The sequence below is a fragment of the Ictalurus punctatus genome, chromosome 4 (genome assembly GCF_001660625.3).
Source record: "Ictalurus punctatus breed USDA103 chromosome 4, Coco_2.0, whole genome shotgun sequence".
In the NCBI taxonomy this organism is placed as follows: domain Eukaryota; kingdom Metazoa; phylum Chordata; class Actinopteri; order Siluriformes; family Ictaluridae; genus Ictalurus; species Ictalurus punctatus.
This window is the reverse complement of record NC_071284.1, coordinates 3,455,061-3,481,985: the sequence shown is the minus strand read 5'-3', so window position 1 is coordinate 3,481,985 and position 26,925 is coordinate 3,455,061. Positions and strand designations below refer to the sequence as shown.

General features: G+C 39.3%; 2 protein-coding genes across 3 annotated transcripts in view; both read right to left on the bottom strand.

Moving 5' to 3' along the window:
• ptprq (protein tyrosine phosphatase receptor type Q) overlaps positions 1–17,241 on the bottom strand; it is a 60,179-nt gene extending 42,938 nt beyond the window's left edge. For both annotated transcript variants that reach the window (XM_017465130.3, XM_053677837.1), the window contains exons 1-18: positions 16,840–17,241; positions 15,910–16,023; positions 14,614–14,755; positions 14,035–14,292; positions 13,611–13,828; positions 13,079–13,259; positions 12,614–12,904; positions 11,601–11,885; positions 10,567–10,839; positions 10,205–10,465; positions 9,644–9,774; positions 9,188–9,317; positions 8,783–8,936; positions 8,592–8,698; positions 6,465–6,562; positions 4,341–4,506; positions 3,041–3,301; positions 1,484–1,644 (exon numbers count right to left, since the gene is read on the bottom strand). In XM_017465130.3, coding sequence (XP_017320619.3) covers positions 1,484–1,644; positions 3,041–3,301; positions 4,341–4,506; positions 6,465–6,562; positions 8,592–8,698; positions 8,783–8,936; positions 9,188–9,317; positions 9,644–9,774; positions 10,205–10,465; positions 10,567–10,839; positions 11,601–11,885; positions 12,614–12,904; positions 13,079–13,259; positions 13,611–13,828; positions 14,035–14,292; positions 14,614–14,755; positions 15,910–16,023; positions 16,840–16,884 — 3,276 coding nt within the window. In that variant the 5' untranslated portion in view covers positions 16,885–17,241. The remainder of the gene's footprint in view (positions 1–1,483; positions 1,645–3,040; positions 3,302–4,340; positions 4,507–6,464; positions 6,563–8,591; positions 8,699–8,782; positions 8,937–9,187; positions 9,318–9,643; positions 9,775–10,204; positions 10,466–10,566; positions 10,840–11,600; positions 11,886–12,613; positions 12,905–13,078; positions 13,260–13,610; positions 13,829–14,034; positions 14,293–14,613; positions 14,756–15,909; positions 16,024–16,839) is intronic.
• A 3,223-nt stretch (positions 17,242–20,464) lies between these two features.
• Positions 20,465–26,925, bottom strand: part of otogl (otogelin-like) — a 49,400-nt gene continuing 42,939 nt past the window's right edge. Inside the window, exons 54-57 of the mRNA XM_053678232.1 lie at positions 26,552–26,671; positions 26,427–26,472; positions 20,831–20,910; positions 20,465–20,745 (exon numbers count right to left, since the gene is read on the bottom strand). Of these exons, the coding sequence (XP_053534207.1) occupies positions 20,545–20,745; positions 20,831–20,910; positions 26,427–26,472; positions 26,552–26,671 (447 nt within the window). The 3' untranslated portion in view covers positions 20,465–20,544. The remainder of the gene's footprint in view (positions 20,746–20,830; positions 20,911–26,426; positions 26,473–26,551; positions 26,672–26,925) is intronic.

Sequence of the window (26,925 nt, the reverse complement as noted above, 5' to 3'; positions counted from 1 at the left end):
TAGACAGACAGACAGACAGGGAGATAGATAGATAGATAGATAGATAGATAGATAGATAGATAGATAGATAGATAGATAGACAGACAGACAGACTTATAGATAGATAGATAGATAGATAGATAGATAGATAGATAGATAGATAGATAGACAGATAGACACAACAAGTCACAAGATTGTGTGACTCCTCCTACCATGGGAAATGTGAGCCTCTGCTACTGTTTTAACCAGAGAGAGAGAGAGAGAGAGAGAGAGACAGAGAGAGAGAGAGAGTGCGTGTGCATGTGTGTATTTGTGTACGTGTTTGAATTTTTATCTAAAGACAGCAAAACTGCCTCACCAATTGAATGGGGGGAAAAAACATGCACAAAATGTCATAATCAGACATTTATATGAACATATACGTGTATATCTGTTACCGAAAAATATCAACAGTACCAAACATTTCAAAAAGAAAAATAAACTTGATAGTAAGTGGCCAAATTGTAGAACATGGCTGAAAGGGATGCTAAGTTCGAACAGAATTCAGGATGCATGTGTATATAAAAAGTTCCACTGGGGGAAAAGCCTATTTGGCTTAGCTAAGCTTAGCTTAAATTAGTCCTAAATGTTATTCAATCTTGTGACGCAGAACAAAATAGAACAACTCATGAACCAATTAGTGAGCTCGATAGCTATCTAACTACATCTATACTGATATTACACACTAATTTAATAGCCTAAAGCGAGTGAACAGATCTTGGATTAGTGTAAACAAATAACAGACTAAAGTAAATTATACCACACACTGACATTCATTCATGAGATATAAAAGCAAGATCTTATCATTTCGAGCTCTGACTGTAGGAAATCTAGTGTTTATCATGATAAGCACATAAGACAATTGTAATGTACCCTACAGCCTATAGAAATAAAAAAAAAAAACTGAGCTACACCAAAACATGCATAAAGAATCTGTCTCATCTTAGCACCTTGTATTGAACTGCGAGGTGTTTGGAGATTCCTATGTCAACTCACCAAGCACACAGCAAACAGTGTGAGGAGAAAGAAAGCACACTGGTGTCATGTCAGAAGCCTAGGCCTACCTGAACGCTGATGGTGCCGACACACAGGCCGAGCAGCACAAGTTCACACAGTGGCATTGCGGTACCTCACAGAAAGAGAGCAAAACACAGCGAAGAAACAAGAAACAAGCCAGGCCGCAACGGACGAACTCTCCAGGCTTCAACCAACACAACCACACCAACACAACTAAAAGTCATTAAAACTTAATGACCCTTTCTTTCTCTCCCTCTCTCCCTAACCTTCATTCTCCAACCTTCCTTAACTCCACCCAGTTGATACAGATACCCCAGCACCTGACACCTGGCACGTGAAGGCACAAGAGCTATAGAGATGAGCGCTTACATTTTAGGTCGAAAAAAATGAATAAATAAAAAACAGAACCATCAGAATTCATGTACATTTACTAACAGAGTATGCTGACCTGTATATGTCCATCTTCTGTAGTTATCATGGTCACATTGCCATGGTCTGGGGTAAGATGGACCGAATAGCGCTGATCACATCCGGAAGATGGCAGCCAGTATAGAGAAAACGAGCGAGGAGACACACTGACCACAGACACGTCTTCAGGAATAGCAGGGACTGAAAGATACAATCACATGTAAAGCATACATATCTTAACATATATGCAAAAATACTAAATGCACACAAGCAATATGCTGGTATTAAGGAAATAGTGCTATTTAAACATAAGCATTATGTTGGTATTGTGGAAATAATGTCATTAAAACTTTCTCCATCAGTCTCAGGAGTCATTCTTCCTCCTCAGCCACCATTATCTGTGGTGTACCTCAAGGCTCAATTATAGGTCCAATCTGTATACCTTATTTATGCTCATTCTGGGGTCTACCATGCAAAAACAAACAAACATATTATTTCTTATCTTTATTTGAGACTGAGGTTATTCTCTATTTTTTATGATAGTCTTGATGCCCTGCAATTCTACATCAAGCAATTCTGGAAAGTTCTTGATAAAAAAAAAGATCTGAATTTGGAACAGTTCTTAAGTTTAAAAGGTTTTTTTTTTTAAAAAAAAAAATTAGTCTTAAAATCGAGCTATATAAGATATGGTCTTTAGTAGCGTTCCATAATCTGGACAAAATTGTACATGACCTTGGTTCATCAAACAACTTTTTTGGTTCGACCTTCAACAATATTTTCCTTTCATATTTCATACACTGCCTTCTTCAAATCCATTCTGCTTGGTCATTCCTAAACTCGTATATTTTTGCTGGAGAATATATGAAAGAGTTATTTCAAACCATGTGAAATAACACATTCATGACACTCTGGGAAAGCTGTGGAGGGTAAAACCTTAGTGCTTCATAACAACGTTATAAATGTATATGCGTTATAAATGTTACGAATGCTAATTTCATCAGCGCTTTATTTGAAGGGGATTGAAATCATTTACTGGCAAATGGGTATTGTAAATAAGTGACATTATATACGGTATATAGATATATTTGAATGGTGCTTCAGCTGTAAAAGCATTCAATTTCATGCTATGAAAAGGAACAGTAACTACCACTCCACATGTCAGCAGTTTATAGAAGATGTCTCAACATTTTATGAATGTGCAGTTATTAATGAACAATAGAATAATTTCCAACATAAGGTTAAAATTACAGGAAAACTCTTAAACTGTCAACCCATAATGATCATTTCAGGGTTGTTTTAAGGTTCATCTCTTTCATATAAATGCAAAACATTTGTCAGAGGGGGTGTAAACTTTTGCAATGAACTTATTATTTATTGTCTACAGTCGTTTTGTGTAATGCTTCTCTTTAGCATTTTCTAGTACATACCCAAGTGTAAACAACATCTTTTTACCTTGTAATTGTGCTTTGTACATAAACCTGAAAGTTAAACCTGAAGTTTAAAGTTTATTACGTGTCTGAGCTTCTGGAAGAGGAGCATCCGTTAAGGATAGAAATGAACTTTCTATGAACAATTTTCTTGCATTAAGCGGTGTAACCTGTGTGTACGCTAAGAGTGGCAGCTGTCCCGCTCTGCATGTTCCTGACTCGTTCCACAGCGGTGTTGTAGGAGCAGCCGTCATGCAGGCCGCTCACGGTGTATTCCCGAGTGTCTGCGCTCACGCTGTACACCCAGCGGTGTGAATCGTTACTGACAGTCACCCTGTGGAAGTCAAAATGGCCGACGGCAACGTCCCAAGCCAGTGTGACAGATGAGGAGTTGACGTGAGACAGAGAAAGAGAACACACACCTGCCGGACCTAAAGGAACATTTAGCCAAAAATCAATAACAAATACACGTATAGCGCATACCTATAAAATATACTGCTTAAATTAAATCACATTAAACTGATATTTTGATATTATGATTAAACATTCATGCAACAGACAGTCTTATATCATCAGCGTTGTTGAATTCTCAAATCTGATTGGTCAAAAGGTGTGGATTCATTTGCAGCTCTGACAGTGGATCTCACTGTAAGGTAAATCAAGAGATTATATTATTGTGCTCGTTTTTATAGAAACGCTATCGTTGCTATAGTAACTGCTCATTCACAGCACCTTATAGGGTGAACACTCCACATTAACATAAAAAAAAACATATGTAGTTGTTGATATGGTGTAGTACGCTGTGAGGAGGCATTTATTTAGCATTTTTGGAAGGAGTCTCCAGTTTCAGCACTGGAGAGAGATGCAAGTTTTCCACATCAACAAATGTAACTATAAATGGATAAAAAGCATGATTCTTTTATTGTCATGCTTTAATAAATAGAAAACTGTAACCACTGGCAAGTGATACAATACAAATTGGGTAAATTTGTGGTCACATCAGACAACATCACATCACCCCATCGTTGATTATTTTCCTATAGTGGCACACCTCCAAGAGTTTTGTTCCATACATAAATCATGTACGCTAATCATGGTCCAATATGCAAATGCATTCAGTATAAAATACTGCTTCTGTTTTTCTGTGATTCTTATAACAAGCGTATCATGCATTCATTTTCAGTAAGTGCTTTATCCTGGTCAGGGTCATATTGGATCTGGGGCTTATCATGGGAACACTGGGAATGAGATGGGAATACACCCTGAATGGGATGCCAGTACATTCATTCACACCTAGGTGAAATTTACTGTACCCTAGCCAATCCACTCTCATTTTTGGGAGCCGCCGTTCTGCCCCTCAGTGTATCAGCGCACGCTACGTTATGAGTGATTACAGTTTTGAGATCAGTCATACTTTAATTACAGACCATCCCTGATGGAGTAAAAGCTCTAGAATGATGGAACTCTTACTAGTGGAGGTGTTCTTGCTGACACTCTGGCTGAAATCTTCCCCCAGGAAGGACTGGATCTCAAACTCATAATCACTTCCTGGGATGAGGTCATTTATCTTCACGTGGTTGCCATGGACGATGACTCGGTGAGGAAGAGAAGTGTCCATACTGAGCCTGTAGAACAACTGCAGGGGAAGAGGGAGAGAGGTAGATTAAGATACTCCTGATCTCTTCTTATGGAGATTTGGGTCAAAATTGTTGCCATTGTGAGCACAAAACTCACATTTTTTCATTTAGATAAGATACCATATATTATCATTGCACACGTAGACACTGAGACTCAGTGTGAGGTTCCTTGCCGAAGCTATGATACATGTATAGTTACAGGTATATCGATATTCACAATATATTTTATATAATATACAATGGAGGGAAATATGCCTACTGTAGGTAGCATCCTATTGAGCTCGGAGTACATAGTGCACATTTATTCAGAACTTATGTATAAGAACCCCAGTTCTGAATCGAAGCTAACTGAATTATGACTAGAATATTGACACAGAACCTGGAAACTTTTAGCTACAGATGGTGTGTGGTAAACTACATTGCTAGCTAGCTAGCTAACTTAGCTAATGTTATCTAGTAATAAAGCAAATTGTCACAGTCATGTTTACAAGTTTGGCTCCTGTTAAATTATTGTAAAATAGAGAATATAACGATGGCAATTAGTACGGATTTATGGAAATCGTAATTATTTTGACCTGCAACAACAAAATAAAAAGTGTAAGCTAGCTTATTAGCTGACTAGCTATTTAAGAAGTTAGGACGACATGTAGGTTTTCCAGTTTGGATATGATACAGATTCATAAACTTTATCACTTTAATAAGGGTTAAAGTGCATTCCAGATGAAGGTACAGGCTGTTTAACATGCTTACAATTACAATCTGATAGCACACACACACACACACACACACACACACACACACACGTGTGTCCTACCATCCTTCTAAGGACCTTCCATTGATGTAATTATTAATGCAGCTAATTAATGCTAATTATGCTTCACCTAAATCTAACTCTAATCTTAACTTCGGAAACCAAAAGGAAACTTGTGGCTCTTTTATGTTTTTCAAATACATGCGGAACATTTTGTAAAAAATAAATAAACTATTAAATAACTTAATTTTTTTTTTCATGGGGACCAGCACAAGGTCAAAAGTGTCAGATATTCCTATCCTATCCCTACCAAGACATAAACACACACACACAAGCTTGTTTTTTGTCTCTCGCTGTGTGGTATAAAGCGTGTTTGGGGTTGTGTATTATTGAGGGCATCAGTAACCTGAGCAGGTAAGGCTGTGAGGCGTTGCTAGGCAACGTTTCAAGTGAGGCAGTTAATATGAAAGTTTAAATAGGTGTCTTACTTCCCCCAAAACTCTCTCAATGTAACACACACACACACACACACACACACACACACACACACACACACACACACACACACACACACACACATTTGCTAAGTTATTTTACAGGGAAGCCTTTACATGCCACTCCATGTTGTTCAGTTGAGTGAAAAATGTACACACCTTTACTTCAAAATAATCAAATCAATCATGTTAATTCCAGTTACAGATGTTTCTTCATCTGTAAGTAGGAACAATGCTTTCCTGCTGTTTCTTTTGAACTTTTTTAATCCAGCTGGTAGGTATATTTTTACGTCTAAAACTCTTTAGTTGTGTCATTATTTGTATTTTTTTCCACATTTCTGAATGACCTTGTTTTGACTGTTGGGGTCATTTTGATATCTTTTAATCTCATTCTCCGCGTCCGTGAAAAAAAAAATTTAGGTCACGCCAAAGTCATTTTCCTTTTCATGCCATAAATAACGAATAATTATTTATATAATTTAAATAATTTATCTATCACACGTCAACAGGAATGCAAACTTTTGAGCTTGCTAATAAAGAGAACTCAACAGAATAAACAACACTAAATGATCGCGCAATTCTGTTTCATAGTTAAACCGTAGAAATCAAAACGGGTGCGGACTTTTGCTCTTGTAGGAATCGGTATCATATCTGTCGGTGTGACATCTTAAACTAAAAGCATGGTGGCTTCTGTGGATGTATTCGTTCGTACCCTGTAGCCAGTGACTTGTCCCTGTGGTCGTGTCCAGGTGACGTACATGGCATTTCCTTCCTGTTCAATAAAGGTGATGGCATCAGGAGGTGCTGGAACTGCAGCATAAAAACTGATAAGGAAGAATAACAAATACAAATCACCTAGCTAAACGTGGGAGCAAGGCACAAAGCCACCAAGAGTGTTTACGTGATACATGAATATACTCACTGGCATAATTACTGGCACCCTTGGTAAACATTTGCTGTTAATTAGCTTAATCTCACACTAAGACTATGGAAGAGGTCTAGCATTTAATTGAATTGGAATTATTCTAAGAAAATAAGTTATATAAGATCAAAAATGTGACATACAAGACAGTATAGTAGTGTGTTTTAAAATAAACCTCATATAATGGTTTTATTAATCATGAGTGGAGCGTAAGGCTCAACAAGGAATTTTTGGCAGATTTGACCAAATTTTATATTGCATGATGGGATTCAGTACTTTATAAAGAAGTGTATTAAATATTTAATGAAGGAAAATATATAGCCAAACCAAGTAACAAAAGTCTAAATTTCCCGCCACTATAACTCCAATTTAAACAAATGGAGTTGACCTTGTTCTTAATATATATATATATATATATATATATATATATATATATATATATATATATATATATATATATATATGTATATATATGTATATATATATATATGAACTGTAACATTTAATATAAATCTGTAAAAATTAACTCCCTAAACTAAGTCAATTAACTAAATCTTATTGATTATCATTTGTACAAGGCCTATGAAGGCATCAGTGTTTCCGTTAAATACTGAGAGCTCCTGTCCTGTAGGGAGCACTGTACAGCCACATGTTCACCAGCTCAATCCCAAATCAGAAAAATAACACCCCAAAGAAAGTGTTTCCAAAAGTACAGTGGGGGAAATAAGTATTGAATGCATCAACTGGTCTCAAGGCGTTAGAATGACCCAGTCGATCAACTGACTTGAATCCAATTGAACAAGATTTAAAGACAATATGTTTAGAAGAAAATCACACCTGAATACTGCGGCCCATTCATTTCTTCATACAGGAAGTGTTTTGTAGCTGTCATTACAAGACTAAAAGACTAACTTCACTAAGTATTAAATACATTTCAGTTTAACGTGTTCAATACTTTTTTCCCGTGTCATTCTGCTTTATTACACATAACTTCCTTTATACATTTATTACATACACATTTATATTTCCGGATTTATTGAGTTAATACTGACGTCTGGTGAAAATTTCATGTGAATAGTCTAATTGGAAATATATTTACTGAACAAAATGTTTACGCGTCCAATACTTATTCCCCCCGCTGTATGAGGGACTAAACGTGCTAATAATCAAGATATTAATAAGATTTACACCCAGGAAAATAACTCTGACCTTGCATGTTCTTGATGGAGTTAAACGGATTAGGGAAATTAATTAATTAGGGACTTTTATTTAAATTGGGATCAAGTCGATGTTCCTGAACTGTTATTAGTAGAGGTGTTAATGCAGAACAGGTTTAATTAGGAACATTCTGGGCAGGAATAGAAAAAAAAAATCTCCTCACTTTTTCTTTCTCTGTAAATCTGATTTCATTTCAGCAGTTTTCACTAAAATTGGCATTTTATGGAAAATCCACATATAACATAGCGAGTAAGAAAAATATCTTGAATATGTCCGAATCCAACCAATATTTCTCTATATTAGATTTGGGTTATAAACAAATCTAAGATTATTAAGTTTTCAGATTTGTTGTTTTTTTTTTAACTATTTTTTTTTGCATTTCAAGCATGAAATTGTTTTTCATGACATATACATATAGACATATACATATACACACACGTATACATATATGTATATATATATGTATATATATATGTATATGTATCTGTATATATATATATATAATAATAAGACAATATCAAGCTTAATGCTCTTATATTTGTTATATAATGAGCTCATAATAAGAAATGTTTAATAATGTTGTTTATTCACGATATCTTCTCTTGCTAAGTGTGTGTGTGCATGTATGTGTGTGTGTGTGTGTGTGTGTGTGTGTGTGTGTGTGTGTGTGTGTGTGTGTGTACTGATATTTGTACTCACACGTGTTAACAGTAAGTGCAGTGGGAAAACTGTGTCTCTCTCCACTCACACTAATCACCTCGACAGTGTAAACAGTCCCAGGAGGAAGATGGTCAAAGTTATACTGTCTAATGAGAAAATTACCCTGACTCAGTGAATGAAATAAAAGATCAATACTATACAATGATGCGATTTCTGAGTTCATACTGTACCTCTCATCAGAGACCCTGAGCCTCATCTGCAGGTTGTAGGTGGAGTTTCGGATAGACAGGATGAAAGCGTTACACACTCCTGGTCCATCGCTCCAGCTCACACACACAGACGATGCCGTCCTCCGCACTAGCAGTAACGTGACCGAGCTAGGGACTAGCGGTGGGGCAATATGGTCAAATAAAATATCGTATTGTGATACTGTAAGACATTGTTGTAATGCAAAGTGTGCATCATAATATCAAGACAGTGGAAGTGTAATGTTTTTGAGACATTTTGAGGAAAAAATAATTAAAGTTAAAGCCTACACGTGCATTGTACATAGTCGTGTAAGCAGTCTGACGACAGTACATCCGAAAGACTGTGCGTGTGTGCATATGTGTGTGTGTGTGTGTGTATGTACATACAAGCTCTGATGGTGAGGAAAACAGGTGCACTGTCTCTGAAAGACTCCTTCTCTGTGCGCACTGAGATGTTACACAGCTTTCCAGCGATCACACCATGAAATACCGCCCGAGTCTGTGACACCTTCTGCACCTGCAGGACACACACACACACACACACACACACACACACAAACACACACACAAACAGGAACTACAGGGCTCGGCTCAGTTGAAGGGAAGAGGAAGGCTTTAGTAGAGGCCGATAAAATACACACCGCTCCTTTAATATTTTCAGTGAAATCAGTATTGTACATTTTCCAGGTTTTGGATAAACATAGAGTCAGTTTTAAAGCCAACAGCCCCTATTCCGTACACACACACACACACACACACACACACACACACACACACACACACACACACACACACACACACACACACACACACACACACACATTCTCCTACAAAAGATCTTACCATGACAGTGTCAGTACAGCCCATACAAAGCACTTCATACGTGTGCTCGTGGCCTTGTGCTCGATCCCACAGCACTTCTACTGAGTGTTCTGTCACAACACCGGCACGCACACGCAATGGAGGTGCCAAACCTGTACACACACACACACACACACACACACACACACACACACACACATTTGTCTTACTAATTAATGCTACAATAACATTTAAACCTAATCTTAACCACAATCACCAAAAGGAAAACTTTTTAAATAAAGAAAAAGAATGCTTATTAATTGAAGGTTGAAAAAAACAGCCAAATGTTCATATTCCTGTCCTTGTGGGGACATTTGATCCTCACCAAGATTATCTCAAAGATTACTTAAGAGGTGCTTATTCACTGTTTAGTTGTCATTTTGTTGTTTTCAGCTCTCTGTGAGCTTTGCCTTTTATGGAGTTTTGTGGGCGTGGCTAAATGTTAAGTGAGTACGAAGAAAATAAGCATTACTGAAACTTTCGAATATCTGCTTTGTGATTCACGGAGTCGTTCTGCGTTGCTCTCCATTAGCTTTCACTCACAGGTGATGACCGGGGGCAAACCGAAGCCGTCACTGCTCACGCCTCTGCTGGTGACAAACAGCTGGAAATCATACGCCATTCCTGGACTCAGATTCGCCACCACAGCTTTACTCGTCCCGCTGGACATCGGAATCCAGGTGCGGTTCCTGCTGGAAGCTACAGCGAGGCCATCATAAACACCACTAGTGGGCATCTGTACAAACAGGACCACGGAGTCCGTGTCCACAGCATACGGGACGGCATCTCGGACCATCTGTGGCTCTAAAAGCATAAAATCCAACATGCGTGGCCTTTAAGCCTGCGTGCACGATAATACACGGGAAAATGTAGAAAAGAAAAGAAAAAGAATTGTCGATTTTTACTTAATGTCAGTTGTAAGGTTTTCTCCAGGCTCCTGTTCCCGCCCCTTTCTGTAGCCACACCCACATCATACGTTTCACCAGGCACAAGCGTCGTCAACGTTATACAGTCTGAGCTATTCACAAAGAATTCTCGGGAGCGCCCCTGACGTGGAGTGTGTTGCCGTAGCTGGATGTGATATGCATCAACCTCATCGTCACGAGGCTTCTCCCAGCACACGGTCAGGTTTTCTGTCCCAATAGCTGATACTGAAACACTGCGTGGAGGGTTAACCTCTGGAAAGCACACACACACACACACACACAAGCACGCACAAGTTAAACAACCATTTAATACTAAAACATATATAGTCAGCTCTGTACCACTTATCCTGCACAGGGTCACAGGGCGTGTACAATCACACACACACTCAGACACCCATTCACACACTACGGACAATTTAGAGATGCCAATCAGACTACAAAGCATGTCTTTGGACTGGGGGAGGAAACTGGAGTACCCGGAGGAAATCCCCGACGCACAGGGAGAACATGCAAAATCTGAACACACAGGGTGGTGGTGGGACTCAAACCGCCCAACCCTGGAGGTGTGAAGCAGACGTGCTAACCACTAAGCCACCTGCATAAAATAATATTACATCTTTTCCACAGTCTTACTGTCCATCTCATACAGATTTGAATCCTAATGGAAACCTGAGGTCTGAATCAAAGAGGACAGTCCACATACACAAACCTAGAGATATAAAGGTGCTAAAAATGTTGTAAAAATTATTAAATTCATCTTCAACGTTATTATACATTAAAGGAAGTGATTCAGTGCTGGTATTTTCTAAGTTTCATCAAATGTAAACTGTGGAGAGTGCTAATATATATATATATATATATATATATATATATATATATATATATATATATATATATATATATATATATATATATATACCGTCCTGGTATGTTTCGTCTCAAAATATCACTAATTTTTAAAAATATCACTCTTTTTCACGAAGGGTGCCAATAATTATGGTGGCAGATCTTACCTGTGATGACAACCAGGGGGGTGGCTTCAGAGCTCTCCACCCCCTCTGCTGTGACTGACACCAGACTGATTCTGTATACATGATAAGCTTTCAGCTCAGCAATCACAGCACTGAGATTCCCTCTGTTCAACCACAAGCCCCGCCCCCTAAGAGATGCTGCATCCACCCAGTACAGGAAGTAGCGCTCAAACAAAGCATCATGGGTAGAGTCAGGGGCATCCCAGGACAGTGCAATCTGACTGGATGTGACATCCGTCACAGTGATGTTCTGTGGAGGGTTTGGTCCTGTAAAATAAATAAATAAATAAATAAATAAATAAATAAATAAATAAATAAATAAACCACATGCACACATAAATTGTAAAAAGCAAAAATTCAGAACTAAATAACAGGATTAAAATATAAGGTTAAAAATATATATATATAAAATAAATATAATGCAAAGTTGATTATTTTCCAATAACAGCCAAGTGTAAATTTGCCAAAGCATTTAATTTTTTATTTATTAAAGAATGACATCATACTTTTTATCCATTTATTGTTACATTTATAGCAGCAATAAACCGTCATTCCCTCATCAGCCTCTGTTTTTTCCCCGCTTGTATAGATAATAAAACAAACAAAACAAAAAAACGCAGCTTGTCACATTACTGAGAATCCACAAGTCCTGACTGTTACAAAACACTGACACGGGAGACTCCTTCCATAAATGTTATAGGTCTCCTCACAGAAAACACAGAATCACCATAGCAACAATTGTACATTTTGCTTTGCTAAACATAACGTGTTTAAAAATATATATATATTTATTCAGGCTTAAATTGTGTGAGCTCCTACAATGTGTTGCTGTTACTATAGAAACGTAACCTACAGGAACGGTAACCTACAGGAACGAGTGCATTAATATAAACGTGTGATTTGCAGCCAGAAATACTGTCAGACCTGGTTTTATGGAAAACACCTTCTGACCAATCAGAATGGAGAATTCAGCACAGCTGTGTGTTTGCACTCACTGGTTTTAAGTATGAAAACAGGGCCGAGGGTTTGAAACGCTCCACCGGGGTGTGTAAGGCCGAGAGAGACGTAATAGATGTGTCCAGGGGAGAGTCCATGCACACGCTTTCTATTCAGAGTGTGTCCAAGCGGAGTGTGTGTGAGGACTCGGCTACCGGACCGGTCATGAACATGCAGGCTGAGCACTGAGCCAAGAGACGAGTGGAGCTGAGAAATGTCTGACCAGCTGAAGACTGCTTCTGTCTCCTGCACGCTGTCCACATACAGGCCAGAGAAAGACCTCTGCAGCACTGTGACACACACACACACACATACACACACACACACATACACACATGCACACATGCACACACACACACACACACACACACACACACACACACACAGGTTACACACACACACAACACACACACACACACACACAGGTTACACACACACAAACACACACACACACACACACTCACATGGTGTGTGGCAGAGGTAGGGAAGCTGTACGTCACACGGTAGAGAGGTGAAGAAGTAGCCTGGTCCTGTGGCGTTCTTCTGAAGGGCAAAACAGTCCGTCTGATTGGCTGAGAGAGATGCTATTACAGCAACACTCAGGTTGTAGGCGGAGCCATCAGCCCAGCACAGATGACCCTCTTCCTGCGGAGAGAGAGAATCCGTAAACAAGGATTCACTTTCCTGGGTCAAGTGCTGACTAAGCACTGAATGCTAAATAAACGTCTCCTCGCAGAAAACTTCACCATATCAATGATTACACGTGTTCTTAAATGCGTTACTATGGCAGACAAGTCCTTACACAAGTTATTACTATGGAAATGCTAACATATTAGAACGGGGCATTAATATTACCCTGCAATATTGTATCACTTGCAGATGTATTGAACTACTACTTGTATGAACTACTCGAAATTTTTCACTATTGTGTGTGTGTGTGTGTGTGTGTGAGAGAGAGAGAGAGAGAGAGAGAGAGAGAGAGAGAGTGGTAGATACCCCTCGGTCATTCAGAGAGGTCCACAGCAGCAGCAGGTGGTTGTGGGACTGGAGTTCGGCAGAGACAGACAGGAAGTCAGTGTCCATCTTCATACTGGCCAGGTGGACCCCTGACCCAGTGCTCTCACACACCCGCTGTGCTTCAGACCACGTCCGTACATCCTGTCTGACCAGGAAACAGTTCCATCCTGACGCCACCCAGCCCACAGGACACCTGCCTTCAGGAACACAGCGCGGATTAGAGTTAGAGATGTGAAATATAGGGGTCTCTACATTTGCAATGGGTCCTATTCAGAACCACTTCTGATTCTACAAAACCTTAAAGAGTTTTGTAGAATTGAAACTAGTGTGTGTGTGTGTGTGTGTGTGTGTGTGTGTGTGTGTGTGTGTATGTGTGTGTGTGTGTGTGTGTGGGGGTGTTTACCTGTCTCGATAGCCAGCTGCAGCTTCTCCGTGAGTGTGATATTGATATGTGGAAGGTGTGTTTTCTGCTCTACAGTAACTGTGTACCGTGTTCCAGGTTGCAGTCCTGACACCAAGCGCGACGGCTGAGAAGATGAAAGCGTCCAAAACTGACCATCTACACACACGTGCTGTGTTTGTTCAGTGGTCCGGTCAGTCCAGCTGAGCACAGCGCTGGTAGAAGAGACCTGGACCTTCAGAAAGGAGCCCTGCAGAGGAACTACAGAGAAGCATTTAGAGCTCTAAAAAGATCAGTCACACACTGGAGGAAATAGTACATGTTCTGCACTTATATAGGGCTTTTTTAAACATTAGCAGTTTACACTGGTTCTCATTCACCCATTCTCACACACACACCATGAATGGTGCTAGCTTGCCATCAAGGGTTCAGCGTCTTGCCCAAGGACACTTCGGCATGTGGAGTCACATGGACCGGGAATCGAACCCCCAACCCTACAATTAGTGTACAACCCCCTCTACCACCTGATCCACATCCGCCCCAGACTGGAACATTTATCAGAAAGTGTAGAGCTGATCTCACCCAGCCTGAAGAATCTGCCCTCCAACATCTTGCCCCGTTCGTACGACTGTAAAGTCAGATTCAGTTCCGGAGACGACTCTGGTACAAGTACATCCATGATACACTCACACACACCCTGACACACCACACTGCTGCTCAGCACCTGACACAGAGACCATACACCACATGATGCACGGCAGAAATGACTTTTATTTTAGACACAATTATTACGTAATCGCCAAATCACATATATGTGCTATGTAAGGAATAAAACACTTGCGTGTGTGTTGTAGGAAAATAATAAACAATAAACGTGGTGTGGTGTTGTTGACTGACGCAAACCAATTGGACGTTGATACGTGTCCGGTAACAGCATGACCCGTAGTGTTTTTATTCCTCTTATACCACAGCATTTTCTTATTTATTTATTTTTTAAAAAACACGGCATACATTTTATCCATTTCTAGTTATATTTAATGTCCTCAAAACAAGTTAGTTTTGGTTATATTATATATATATATATATATATATATATATATATATATATATAGAGAGAGAGAGAGAGAGAGAGAGAGAGAGAGAGAGCGAGAGCGAGAGCTATAATCAGCCATAATTATGAAAATCTGTACCGTGTCAACGTTTCTACATTGTCCTTTGTTTATTATTAGTCTTAGGTTATGTGGCGTGTCTGCCATTTACGTTCCTGTGAATGAAAAACGATGACATAATCGAGCCAGTTGCCGTGGTATAAAGACTGTTAGAATCGTACGAGTAAAAACAGAAATTTCCCGATTGATTCTCACCGAGTTTATAACATTTACACTCATTGATTTCGCAGATGCTTTTATCCAAAACAACTTACTAATGAGGAAATACAAGCAAAGCAACATATCAAGTGGAGAACAGTGCAATATTATATTTATTATAAATGTAATAAAACCAACTATGCATCATTTTTGAATCATTATTCTCTGTCTAAGGCTTTGAGTATTGTGTGAACTCTCTGTAGCGTTGCGCATGTGTAACACAGTCATATTAATGTTCTACCTCGGTCACTATGTCAGGTGTAAAATCTGTAAATGACAAATGGACGACAAATTATAATAAAAGGAGGACAAATTCAATTCACAGTTCATGTTTAACGTCAATGAATGGCTTTGTATGTATATAATTGCACGTATATACTTAGAAATATATTATAAGAGTGGCGTAAAATGAACTGAAAAGATGTTAGGATGTTAATAAGAATTGCCGGAGTGAGTCAGAGGTTCATAATCATGACAGACTGAGTTCAGTATTGTGTGTGCTGTTTTTTACCTTGTTTCCCAATAAAAGTGTGTAAGCATCAGGCTCAAGGCTGAGTGGAAATCTGCAGAACTCCACCTGTACACGGACAGACGCTGGACCACTCAGACCAGGAAAACTCACAACCTGAGTGAAGGAAAAAAGGAAAAGTCACCCTGGAGTTATTTTCTGTTTTGGAGGTTTAATACTGGTGCGTATTGTTATTTCCAGAGCCTACACAAGGGTGCATATAGAGTACGCAGTGTTTTGACGTATGCAATGTTTTAAAGAATGGGTTTGCACATTGGAGAGCATCAAGGGGTGTAGGCTTATACCCCAGTGTCCTGGCGAAATTCCCCCATTGACCCTTCTCTATCAGGACATGAGAGGAGAGGAGAGGAGAGGAGAGGAGAGGAGAGGATATGAAAGGAGATGAGTGAAAATGAGAGGAGAGGAGATGAGAGGAGATGAGATGAGAGGAGATGAGATGAGATGAGAGGAGATGAGATGAGAGGAGAGGAGATGAGAGGAGATGAGAGGAGAGGAGAGGAGATGAGAGGAGATGAGATGTGAGATGAGAGCAGATGAGAGGAGATGAGAAGAGAGGAGATTAGATGAGATGAGATGAGAGGAGATGAGATGTGAGATGATGAAAGGAGATGAGAGGAGATATGTGAGATGATGAGATGAGAGGAGATGAGATGTGAGATGATGAGAGGAGATGGATCACATTGGAGAGCATCAAGGGGTGTAGGCTTATACCCCAGTGTCCTGGCGAAATTCCCCCATTGACCCTTCTCTATCAGGACATGAGAGGAGAGGAGAAGAGAGGAGATGTGAGATGATGAGAGGAGATGAGAGGAGATGAGATGTGAGATGATGAGAGGAGATGGGATGAGATGAGAGGAGATTAGATGATAGATGATGAGATGAGATGAGAGCAGATGAGATGAGATTTAATACCTGTATCAGAAACCCCAGCAGTCTCAGAAGAACTGTTTTACCCATTAGTTATTTCCAGTGTCTGAGAAATCCGTGAGAAGTAAATAAATAAATAAACAATCTGCAGCGTCTTAGCCAAACTGTCACATTACTATCTGTAGCGGAAAACTTGTTTTTATTAGGCTAATCATGTCATTAATCAGATCTCGCGCTGCTCCGTGTGTTCTCTCCAGGACCGCACACACACAAAAATTTTACATTCCCTTCCTCATGATGAAAAGAAAATATTTTCACTTCCACGCCCGTATCTCCTGCAAGAAACACCACAAAAATGAATTCAGATGAAAGAACACACGTGTAACGTGGTTTAAGCTGGCTTGTATTTCCTCATGGCTGCGTCTTCTTAAGCAGTAATGACTTTGTGTCTCTTCATATATATATACCCCCTCCCCCTTTTTTTCCTAATATTTGGTAGTGTCTAGCCAATAGCATGCTGTCAGTAAGTCATTGTCATGGCTCTTAGCCCCTCCCCCCTCTTCAGGAGACTGGCGCCACACTGTGAAGTAAGGAATGTTTAGCATGACGCCGCACTGAGTATCATTTCTTGTTATAAGCATTTTTAAGGAAGACTAAGCTGAGGAATTAGCTCATGTTATTTTTGTACGAGACACCTGAACAAAATAAGTTCTCAGCCAACTTAAGAGTAATATCTCACTCCTGGGTGCTGGTGTAAAGCCCGGTGTTTTTTGATCTGCCTCCAAGAGATATTCATCTTCATTAACCGCATACAGGAACACGCAGTGTGAGCCAGGAAAACACCCTGGATGGGATGGCGGTCAATCGCAAGACACCAGTCACACACTTCTTCACTCCGAGAGGCAGGTTCGTTTAATACCCTAGCATGTTTTTGCGAGATCGGAGGAAACTGGAGAACTTGGAGGATGTTCCGGGTTGACAGACACAAGTAGAACGTGCAAAACTTCACGCTGACTACGTTTACATGGACAGCACTAATCTAATTACTGACCTTATTCTGAATAAGACATATAATATTCTGATTAAGGTGTTTACATGAGTTGCATGTGGATACGTTTGTATGGTGTGTGGTTGAAAGCTGAGCGCTCAACTCAGGCTTGGGACTGAATCAGACCGAATCAGACCGAATCAGACTGATTTGACCCATAAACCTACATAATCAGAGTCAGCTAAACAAGGAGTTAAGCATTATTTATTCTTCACATCCTTAAGCACAGGAAAAACATCAACTGTAAAGTACCAGCTGCATGATTTACAGTTATTTTAAGAATGTTCATCCAACAAGACGACACAACAGAGAGCTGTTTCTCTTGGACGCACTGAGCTTCAAAATAAACTCACACTTCTCAACACAGACTTGTGAATCTCTTTCTTTTCACTACGCAGATCAAATAGAGCTCGGGATCTGAACCGCAAAAATAAAAGACCATTTCTCGTCGTAAGTCCTGCCTCAGCAGCTTCGCACGAGGAGGAGTTGATTCCTGCCAGCAATTTTAATTACTTTGCTTTAAAAAAAAAAAAAAGACACAGCTCAGCAGGACAGAGTTCGGCCCCGGCGTGGGACGATCCGTCGACACGGCACTGATGAGGTCACGAAGAGCGGCTCAGTGTTTCAGGAGAATGTGGTGTTGGGTACATGCACAGGCTTGTGGAAGTGTATACTCATACAAGACTTCTTTACACTTTATGTTTATTTTTATTAACAAGTTATTCATTAATCCATTCTATTCTCTTTCTTGATAATGGACGTTAACCAATCATTTCTGACATTAAGTAATTTTATACCACAGTGCTGTGGAAGTCTCTAAAACGATTGGTCAGAAGGTGTTGATTCATTTTCTATAACAGCAGCTCTGACACTGGTTCTAGTTCCAGCTGTGATTCAAATCACAGGTTTCTAATACATTATTGTTTCTATAGCAACAGCTCATTCACAGGGATCTACGTATATATATACACTATACCGGTCAAAACTTTGGAGTGACTCGACTGAAATGTTTCTCATGATCATAAGAACCTTTTGAACTCAGTCTGAAGGAATACGATTACATTTTTAGACAAAAATACAATCGTGCCAACGTATTCATTTCTTTCATTAGAAAACGAACATTATATTTACAAAAAAAATTTTTTTTCTAACCCTAACCCTAACTCCAACCACTCATAAATGTAAGTACACTGCATGACGTTATTATAAACGGAGACTGTTTGGATGAAATAACGCGTTATGTTTGACACAGCCGTGTACATTTTAGAGGGTTTCTAAGCATGTTTTGTACTTTTTACTTTCATGTGTTAAATTTTACACGCAAGGTTTGTCATAAGAGTGTCATATCACAGCAAACTGGTGACTACATTTCCCATCCTGCACTGCGGCCTACAAACATGGCCGCCACGTACTGCGATTCCCGGAACACTCACCTTCATTGTGTTCCAACAGTCTCTTTATACTGTGCTGTGAATTGGATGCAGGAGTGCGTGATTAGAATGAGAATGTGAGTGTTCTGGGAATTGCAGCCCAGGGCGGCCATGTTTGTAGGCTGCAGTGCAGGATGGGAAATGTAGTCACTGGTTTGCTGTGATAGGACACAGAGAACGCACTTTATATAGACATAGAGTTATTTCCTTTTAAAGTAACGCATTGGTCATGGACGATATGTTTTGAAGCTTATGCATTTAGGGATAATATCGAATATTAAAAAGATTACGATTCAGAACTACACCGCTGTAATGCAAAGTAATTTCCAACAGGAACTGATGATGGACCCACAAAGATCTCATCGGAATTCGGATGGGAAACGATGCGCAGTGCCAAAAAAGCCTGGACGTGAGTTAGCTTGAGTTATACATGGAAAGAGATGCTTGTGTTTTCACTTTGTTTGATACTTCTGGCCACATAGCGTTTTTATTTTAGCACCTTGTACTTGTTTATTCTTGATTATGATAGTTCTCTTATTTTGATCTTTACCTGCCTGTCTCTGGATATCTGTTTTACATATCTGCCTGTGTGCTAGTGCTTGGACCCCTGGAATGTTATCAACTCTCAGTTCACAAGAGAAATGCCACGTGTTCAGTTTAACACAACTCAGACTTTCACAAATCTGGCTTATTTATTAATCCCTGTAGAGGGTTTAAGTGTTTATTACAAAAAAAAAAAAAAAAAAAAAAACTTTGATGGCAAATAGTTCAAAAAGTACAGTTATTTCTTAAATAAAAACAAGAGGTTAAAAAAGTTACAAAAAAAATTGAAAAGGCATCTAAAATACTACAGACTTACCTAGGTTACTTAATTACATGCAAGGTGCAAGAATCAATTTTGCTTCAAAATATTGTTCAGAAACAAAACTGCATATATTGATATTAATAACCTGTACTTGGGCACATACATTAATTCTTTTATTATTCCTTATATACTGACATATATAAGCTGACGGATTATTAGTCATATATTCATCTACTGACTACATGATTAAATTATGTAACCTTCCCAGATTGTTAATTCAGAATTTAAAACATATATATATATATATATATATATATATATATATATATATATATATATATATATATATATATATATATATATATATATATATATAAATATGGAGTTAGTAGTTTGTGGTTGTACTGATCTTGTGTGGTAATTGAGCACGTCCACTGAGAGGGTATATAGAGTTGAAAATGCCAAAATTAGTTCCACTGGCACGAGCAGTCCGTCGGCTCCTGGTAGTTGTATTCCACGGAAGTAGCATTGCGGGTGCAGTACAGCTGGATGACGCGGTTCTGGAGGCCATTTTCACGACAGCATTTGCAAAAACGTGCATGGCTGTTTATGTTGAAGTTAAATATGGTGGCAGAAGGACACTTCCCATCACAGGAGTATACTGTTACCTGAAAGAGAGAGAGAGAGAGAGATGAGGACTGGATAATTAAGTAGATGATTAGCCAGTGTTGGAATGAAGCAAATCTCACTCACTGGTGCGTTACTTCTGCAGTCATCTTTCCTGATCGTGGTCCTGATGGCAACCCTTTTGCATGTTTTACCATCCTCTTTACCTATGCACATGGAGAAAGGCAGTGTAATGGGAAAAACACAAACACACAATTACAGTACGTCATGCACTTTGTCTTTAAAATAAATAAATAAATAAATAAATAAATAAATAAATAAATAAAATTGCATTAAAATTCAGCAAAAAAAGCATTTAAATTCTCTCAGCATGGTTTCAAATATGAAAACTATTATGAAACAAATATGAAATACATCGTTAAGAACAATTTAGTTCTAGCGAATTACAGATTGAAATACTGGGTGTGTCACGTTGCATAATGATTGACACATGTAACTCCCTAGCAACTGAATAACCTGGCAACAGTGGCGTAAAGAAGACAGGAATGACACAGTGAAGCATTTCCAGTTCCAACAATTTTGTTAAGTTGTATTTAATCAGTAAGTTGTACTGGTGTTTTTGAATATATTGGCGTTGGTGAAAATGAGGTTGTGCATGAGTGATTTCTGCTTCCTGTGTTTAGCTAGTTTAAAAGCTACAATGATTATGAATATGATTAGCGAAGCATCGTACTGCAAAAGGCACTGCAGTGGTGAAGAAGCGAGCGTTAGGGTTAGTGCGTTATAAAAGCTTTAACATCCTATAATCAGTGATCACAATAGCTACTTACTGAATAATTACCCAGAGGTCTTTTACAGCTAGGCATAAAATGTCTAGAGTAACTGCTGAACGTGATGCTACAGCCATGCAAAATGCTACAGCCATGCAAGAGAGCAAAATTGTCCGTGCTCTCTGGGTGGGATGGATGATAAACTCTGTCTCCCATGTCAATCACAGCAATACTAGCCAATCGTTGGTGTCTGTGAGCTCATGTATGCAGAAGAGAGCAGATAACCCTTTTCTTCCAAATGTGTTATGCATCGCTGTGACGCAGCACGAGCAGCTGCAGATCGAAAAGATGTGGTTGGCTGGCTTCGCCTGTCTTGGAGGAAGCATGTGTTAACCTTCACCCTCCCCAGCTGGTAGGTGGTGTATGATGGGTAGAGTAGGTGAGAATTGGCAGGACACCAGATTTAAAAGAAAATGTGGGGGGGGGGGGGGGGGCTACTGACCATAACCACAGATACTATTGCTCTAAGAACGCTGTATACAATGCTAAAAATGCGAGTTAGATGCAGTTTTGAGCACAGTCACTCAAAGAGGCGCAAGTTTCTCAGATTGAATTCTGATTCGTCCATGGAATTACCTTATGCCACTACTTACAATATAACCCCGCCCACTCAGTCAAGCCAGAAGAAAACGTCAAGGGGGGGGGGGGGGGGGGGGGTGGGTTATCTCTTAACTGAAAAGATCAGCGTGGTTCTTTATTTTGCAGAGTTCTCTACAGACACAATAGCTAATATTAACAGCTAAAAATAAAAATAATCTTTCAATACGCTACATACTTACTAACTGATTAGTGCAACAATGCTTGTCTAATATAATGCTTGTCTTATACTGATAATAAGACACTGTTATAAAGTAAATAAAGTGTTGTAAAGTGTTTACTTACAAACACATAATAGACTCGGTGGCTTTTGAGCTTCAGTATTGTATCTAAACTTCGGAGACTCCATTTGATTGACAAGTCTGTCTCCATGGTGATGCCAATGTCACATGTAGCTGTTAGCTGTAGTCTTTGCTAAGACCAGCTAGCTTTAAAAGAAATGCAGGTAATGTATGTATGGGAGTTGGAGGCTATTTTCTCCAACACCAATACGGGCATTTCATGTAAAGTTTTGAGAACTCTGAGAGGTGAATTTTCTGGAGTTATCAGCACATTTCAACATGCCATAAATCACTGATTTGTACTCTACATCCATGCCAAGCGGGAGGGACACGTGTGGTGGTGAAGTGTGTGGTGGAGTGTGTGGTACGCAGGGTGCAAGCCTTTTTACATGTGTGTAAGTATAAGTGTATTCGTGTTGTCAGTTCATGCAGTTGTTCCTGTTAAAACTCATCATTTGTACATATTAAAAGGAAAATCCACACTGGAATGTTTAAGATCTCATGTTCTACCTTTGTAGATAGAAAAAAAAGTTGGAAGTTTTGTGATAGAAATTTCTGGCTAAATGTGCTTTGGGTTACTTTATGCACAAAAATGGGTCTCGTTATGTGTATAATTTCTGGTCTATAACTGCTTTTACCCCTTGTGTCTCAGAGTCAACTTTGCTTGCACAGCTTATGGACTTTTGTCTGACACATCCTGTTTCCAAACTATTTGTACTACTCTTAGCTTTTAATACTACTAATAGTACGAATACTATTACAACTAAAGTACAATGACGTGCTTGTCGGCAGTGACTTCAATAATCTGGCAAATAATATCTATAAATAATAATAATAATATCGTTCAAGATGTTCTGCTTATAGATTTATTAATATCGCCACCAAAATCACAATCCAGTGAACATCTGAGAAACCAAGAGGAGACTGGCTGATCATTTTGTCAAGCGCTTTCATACCGTCATAATGAAGGATTTCTCTTTTCCAGTGGCGAGGCACTTCAATTCAATTCCGTTTTACTTGTATAGCGCTTTTAACAATGGATATTGTCTCAAAGCAGCTTTACAGAAACATATAAACACAGGATACAGATTTTAAGTGTGTGGACTTATCCGTATTGAGCGAGCCGGTGGTGACGGTGGTGAGGAAAAACTCCCTAAGATGATATGAGGAAGAAACCTCGAGAGGAACCGGACTCAGAAGGGAACCCATCCTCATCTGGGTAACAACGGACTTCAACAACAATGGACATAGCATTAAGGACATCACTAGTTGTTGTATTGGGAGAAATGACGTGAGGGAACTTAAGGAAAATAGCTCATCTATACTCTCTAACCTGAAAATATTTCTATCCTGATGGGGGCATGGTCTCTTCCAGGATAAACCCTTCCCCCATTCACAGAGCACGAGGGCTCAGTGAATAATGTGACGAGGATGAAAATGTTGTAAATCATGTGCTATGGCTTTCACGTCTCAATATCTCAACTCTATTGAACAGCTATGGGAGATGTATACATACAACCAACATACACACACTTGGCAGTCGAATCTGTCGAATCAAACGGCACCAAGATATATCCTATGTATTAGGGATGCTCCGATCGATCGGCCGCCGATCGGTATCGGCCGATAATCACATTCTGTGACTCTAAATTTGTCCGATCTCACGATCCGATCGCAACTCGATGATGTAAAACACATGATGACGTTAAACTTTAGCGCTGCAGTCGTGCCATCACCAGTGTGGAATTATTACGAGGTCTCAAGAAACGATGAAAAATTCGCCATTTGCCGTGTATTTTTAAAGGCCTATTAAAATGTTCAATGTGAAACGAATATTTGTTGCGCTTATTTATTTGATTCTCAATGAAAACGACAATCTACAACAGTACTGTAAATAATACAACCAAGGCAACATCTGCGGTATCACTTTAGGTAATACAGTGACGGTCAACAGAAAGCTTACGTATTGTATTGTCACCATATGGAGGCGGAGACGGACGCAAGTGCAGATTAAGAGTTTAATAACAATGAAATAACAACAAATACGAAAGAAGCTATGAACACGTGGCAAAACACTAAAAAAACATGAAACAAAGACCATGAACCCTATGACAGGAATGATGGCAGAGAAAGACAAATGCAAGACAAGGAGTGCCTGGCAAACTGTGGTTAATATACTCATAAGTGCTCGTTAACATGAACGATTCAGGTGCAGGTTGTCATGTGACCGTCATGCATACATATCACTTCTATAAAGCTTGGTATCAGTATCTATCGGTGCCTTTTATGCAAAGTAACTTGTATTATTGATTTTCAATATGTCTACACATTTGCCTGAAACCTAATACAAACGTAAGAACCAAAGAAAAGATACAGGTCATGTACCACTCACTTATGAATGTTCCAGCATACACACACACACACACACACACACACACACACACACACACACGGTATGGTAAAAAAAAGAGGAAGAGGGTTGGAAAGTACCTGTGTCACAGTTAGTACTAGCAGTGGGAGTTACTGGACTAATGGAAAAAGGTAACAAACCAAGTCCAGCACCTGAGAAACACACAGGGTCATATTTACAATTTCACACATTGACCATAGGTCACAAACGCTGCCTTCCCAGCATGCACTCACTGTATCGAGCTGGACAGAAATCCCACAACTCATCCCTCACCTCGGAATACTCGGAAGCATAGCAGCCACCCCACAGGAAAAACCCGCGACGACTAAAACCGCACGTCCCGCGCACGCTCACATGCATGCAGACACGGAAACTCTCACCGCAACACATATTTACACATACATTCAGTTCAACTTAAAACATTTAAACATATAACAATTTATAAATGTCAAAATAATAATAAGAAGGAGAGGAATCCTGTGAACACAAACAGAAAGAGCACATGCCAGAGCGTCTCCTTCAAAGCCATCTCTTAGTTCCCCAAGCATGCAAATCTCAGTCTAATCAAAAGGTCATGGTGGAGATTTATGAACAGATAATTAAAGACAGATTCATGCAAACCGCCAGGCATGCTAGTATCGGACAACTCTGAATGTAAGTAGGAATAAGTTACCTATAAAATGTCTATACCTGACTTCCTAACTTAAGCTGCATTCATGGGTTTTAATCCTACAGAATCAGTATAGAGCCGAAAAAAACAGTAGGGCTGCGTAATTGATTGTATTTTAATTTTCATCACTATTTTTTGGCCTCAATCGATTAAATATAATCGATTATGATATTCTTGAGCTTAGCGTAACAAATCGCTCCCTCAGCCTGTTCATATTACATCATATTATTTGGACTTTTCTCTATAGAGCACTAACTAGCGGGAGTCGAAAAACGAGACACATCACCAGGACTCGCCTTTACATAAACAATTCAAATGTTAAACATTACAGAACCTGAAACCACAAAACTTAAAATCAAAGACATTTTGAGCTAAAAGAAATCGATTTCATTTACACTGAGCAAAATAATCACGAGTAGACATTTTTACCATGCAGCCCTACTTAAAACAGCCATAATTAAAAACCTTAGCAGCCTAGCGCACAACCCAGCTAGTTCCAAAGCTAATACACCCAGCAAACATAAAATACAGTCCAAGAATTAAGACAAAATATCTTACAACCTAAACATTAGCCCTGGTCTTGTTAGTAGAGCTACGGAATCCTTTTTAATCTCTTCCGACCAATACATATATTGCTTTATCTTTAAAAAAAAATTTTTTTTTAATTAGAAAATAATATTTTCTGAACGTAACGTAAGAGAAAATATATTTGAGGATGGAGTGAGGAAGGGAAGTAAAAAAGACAGAGACAAAGAAGAGTGAGAGGGGGATTCATTTCCTCCAGGACAGCAGGACTCAATTCAACCACAGAGCGAAACCAGCAGCCAAAACCAAAAACCCACCACACCCACCTCCATCATCCAATCAGCATACAGCAAACCATCATAACCCCCCCCCCCAAAAAAAAAAAACACCACCCCACCTGAATACTTACACGTCTTACAGCAGCCATCAACGTAGGTCTGCACCACACCTCCGTTCTGAAAAGATTATAAACATAGATTCATAAAAACGTCTACTCTCAGAATGACTACGAATACTTCCTGCATTTCCGCAGACCTGAATGCACTCGGTGTCATTGAAAGGAGGGCAGACGACTCCAGAGGCGAGGATCACGGCTCCCACCGCTGTCTCAATGCAGTCGAAACGTGTGCAATTAGACACCCAAGAGCTACCTGCCTATAATCACACAAAAATGTCCCACACACACACACACACACACACACACACCTGAGCTTCATTTAAGCTTTAAATATAAACGAGAGGACTATACTATACAACAAACGGGCCATGACATGAGTCGTGACATGACTATTTGCATTGAAAGAAGAGTCTTAAACGCTTAAACATCATCCTTTTACTCTAAATAGGTTCTCTCAAAAACTGCTACATTTTAAGGCAGACATAAAACTCTAAAATTATGAATAATGGTC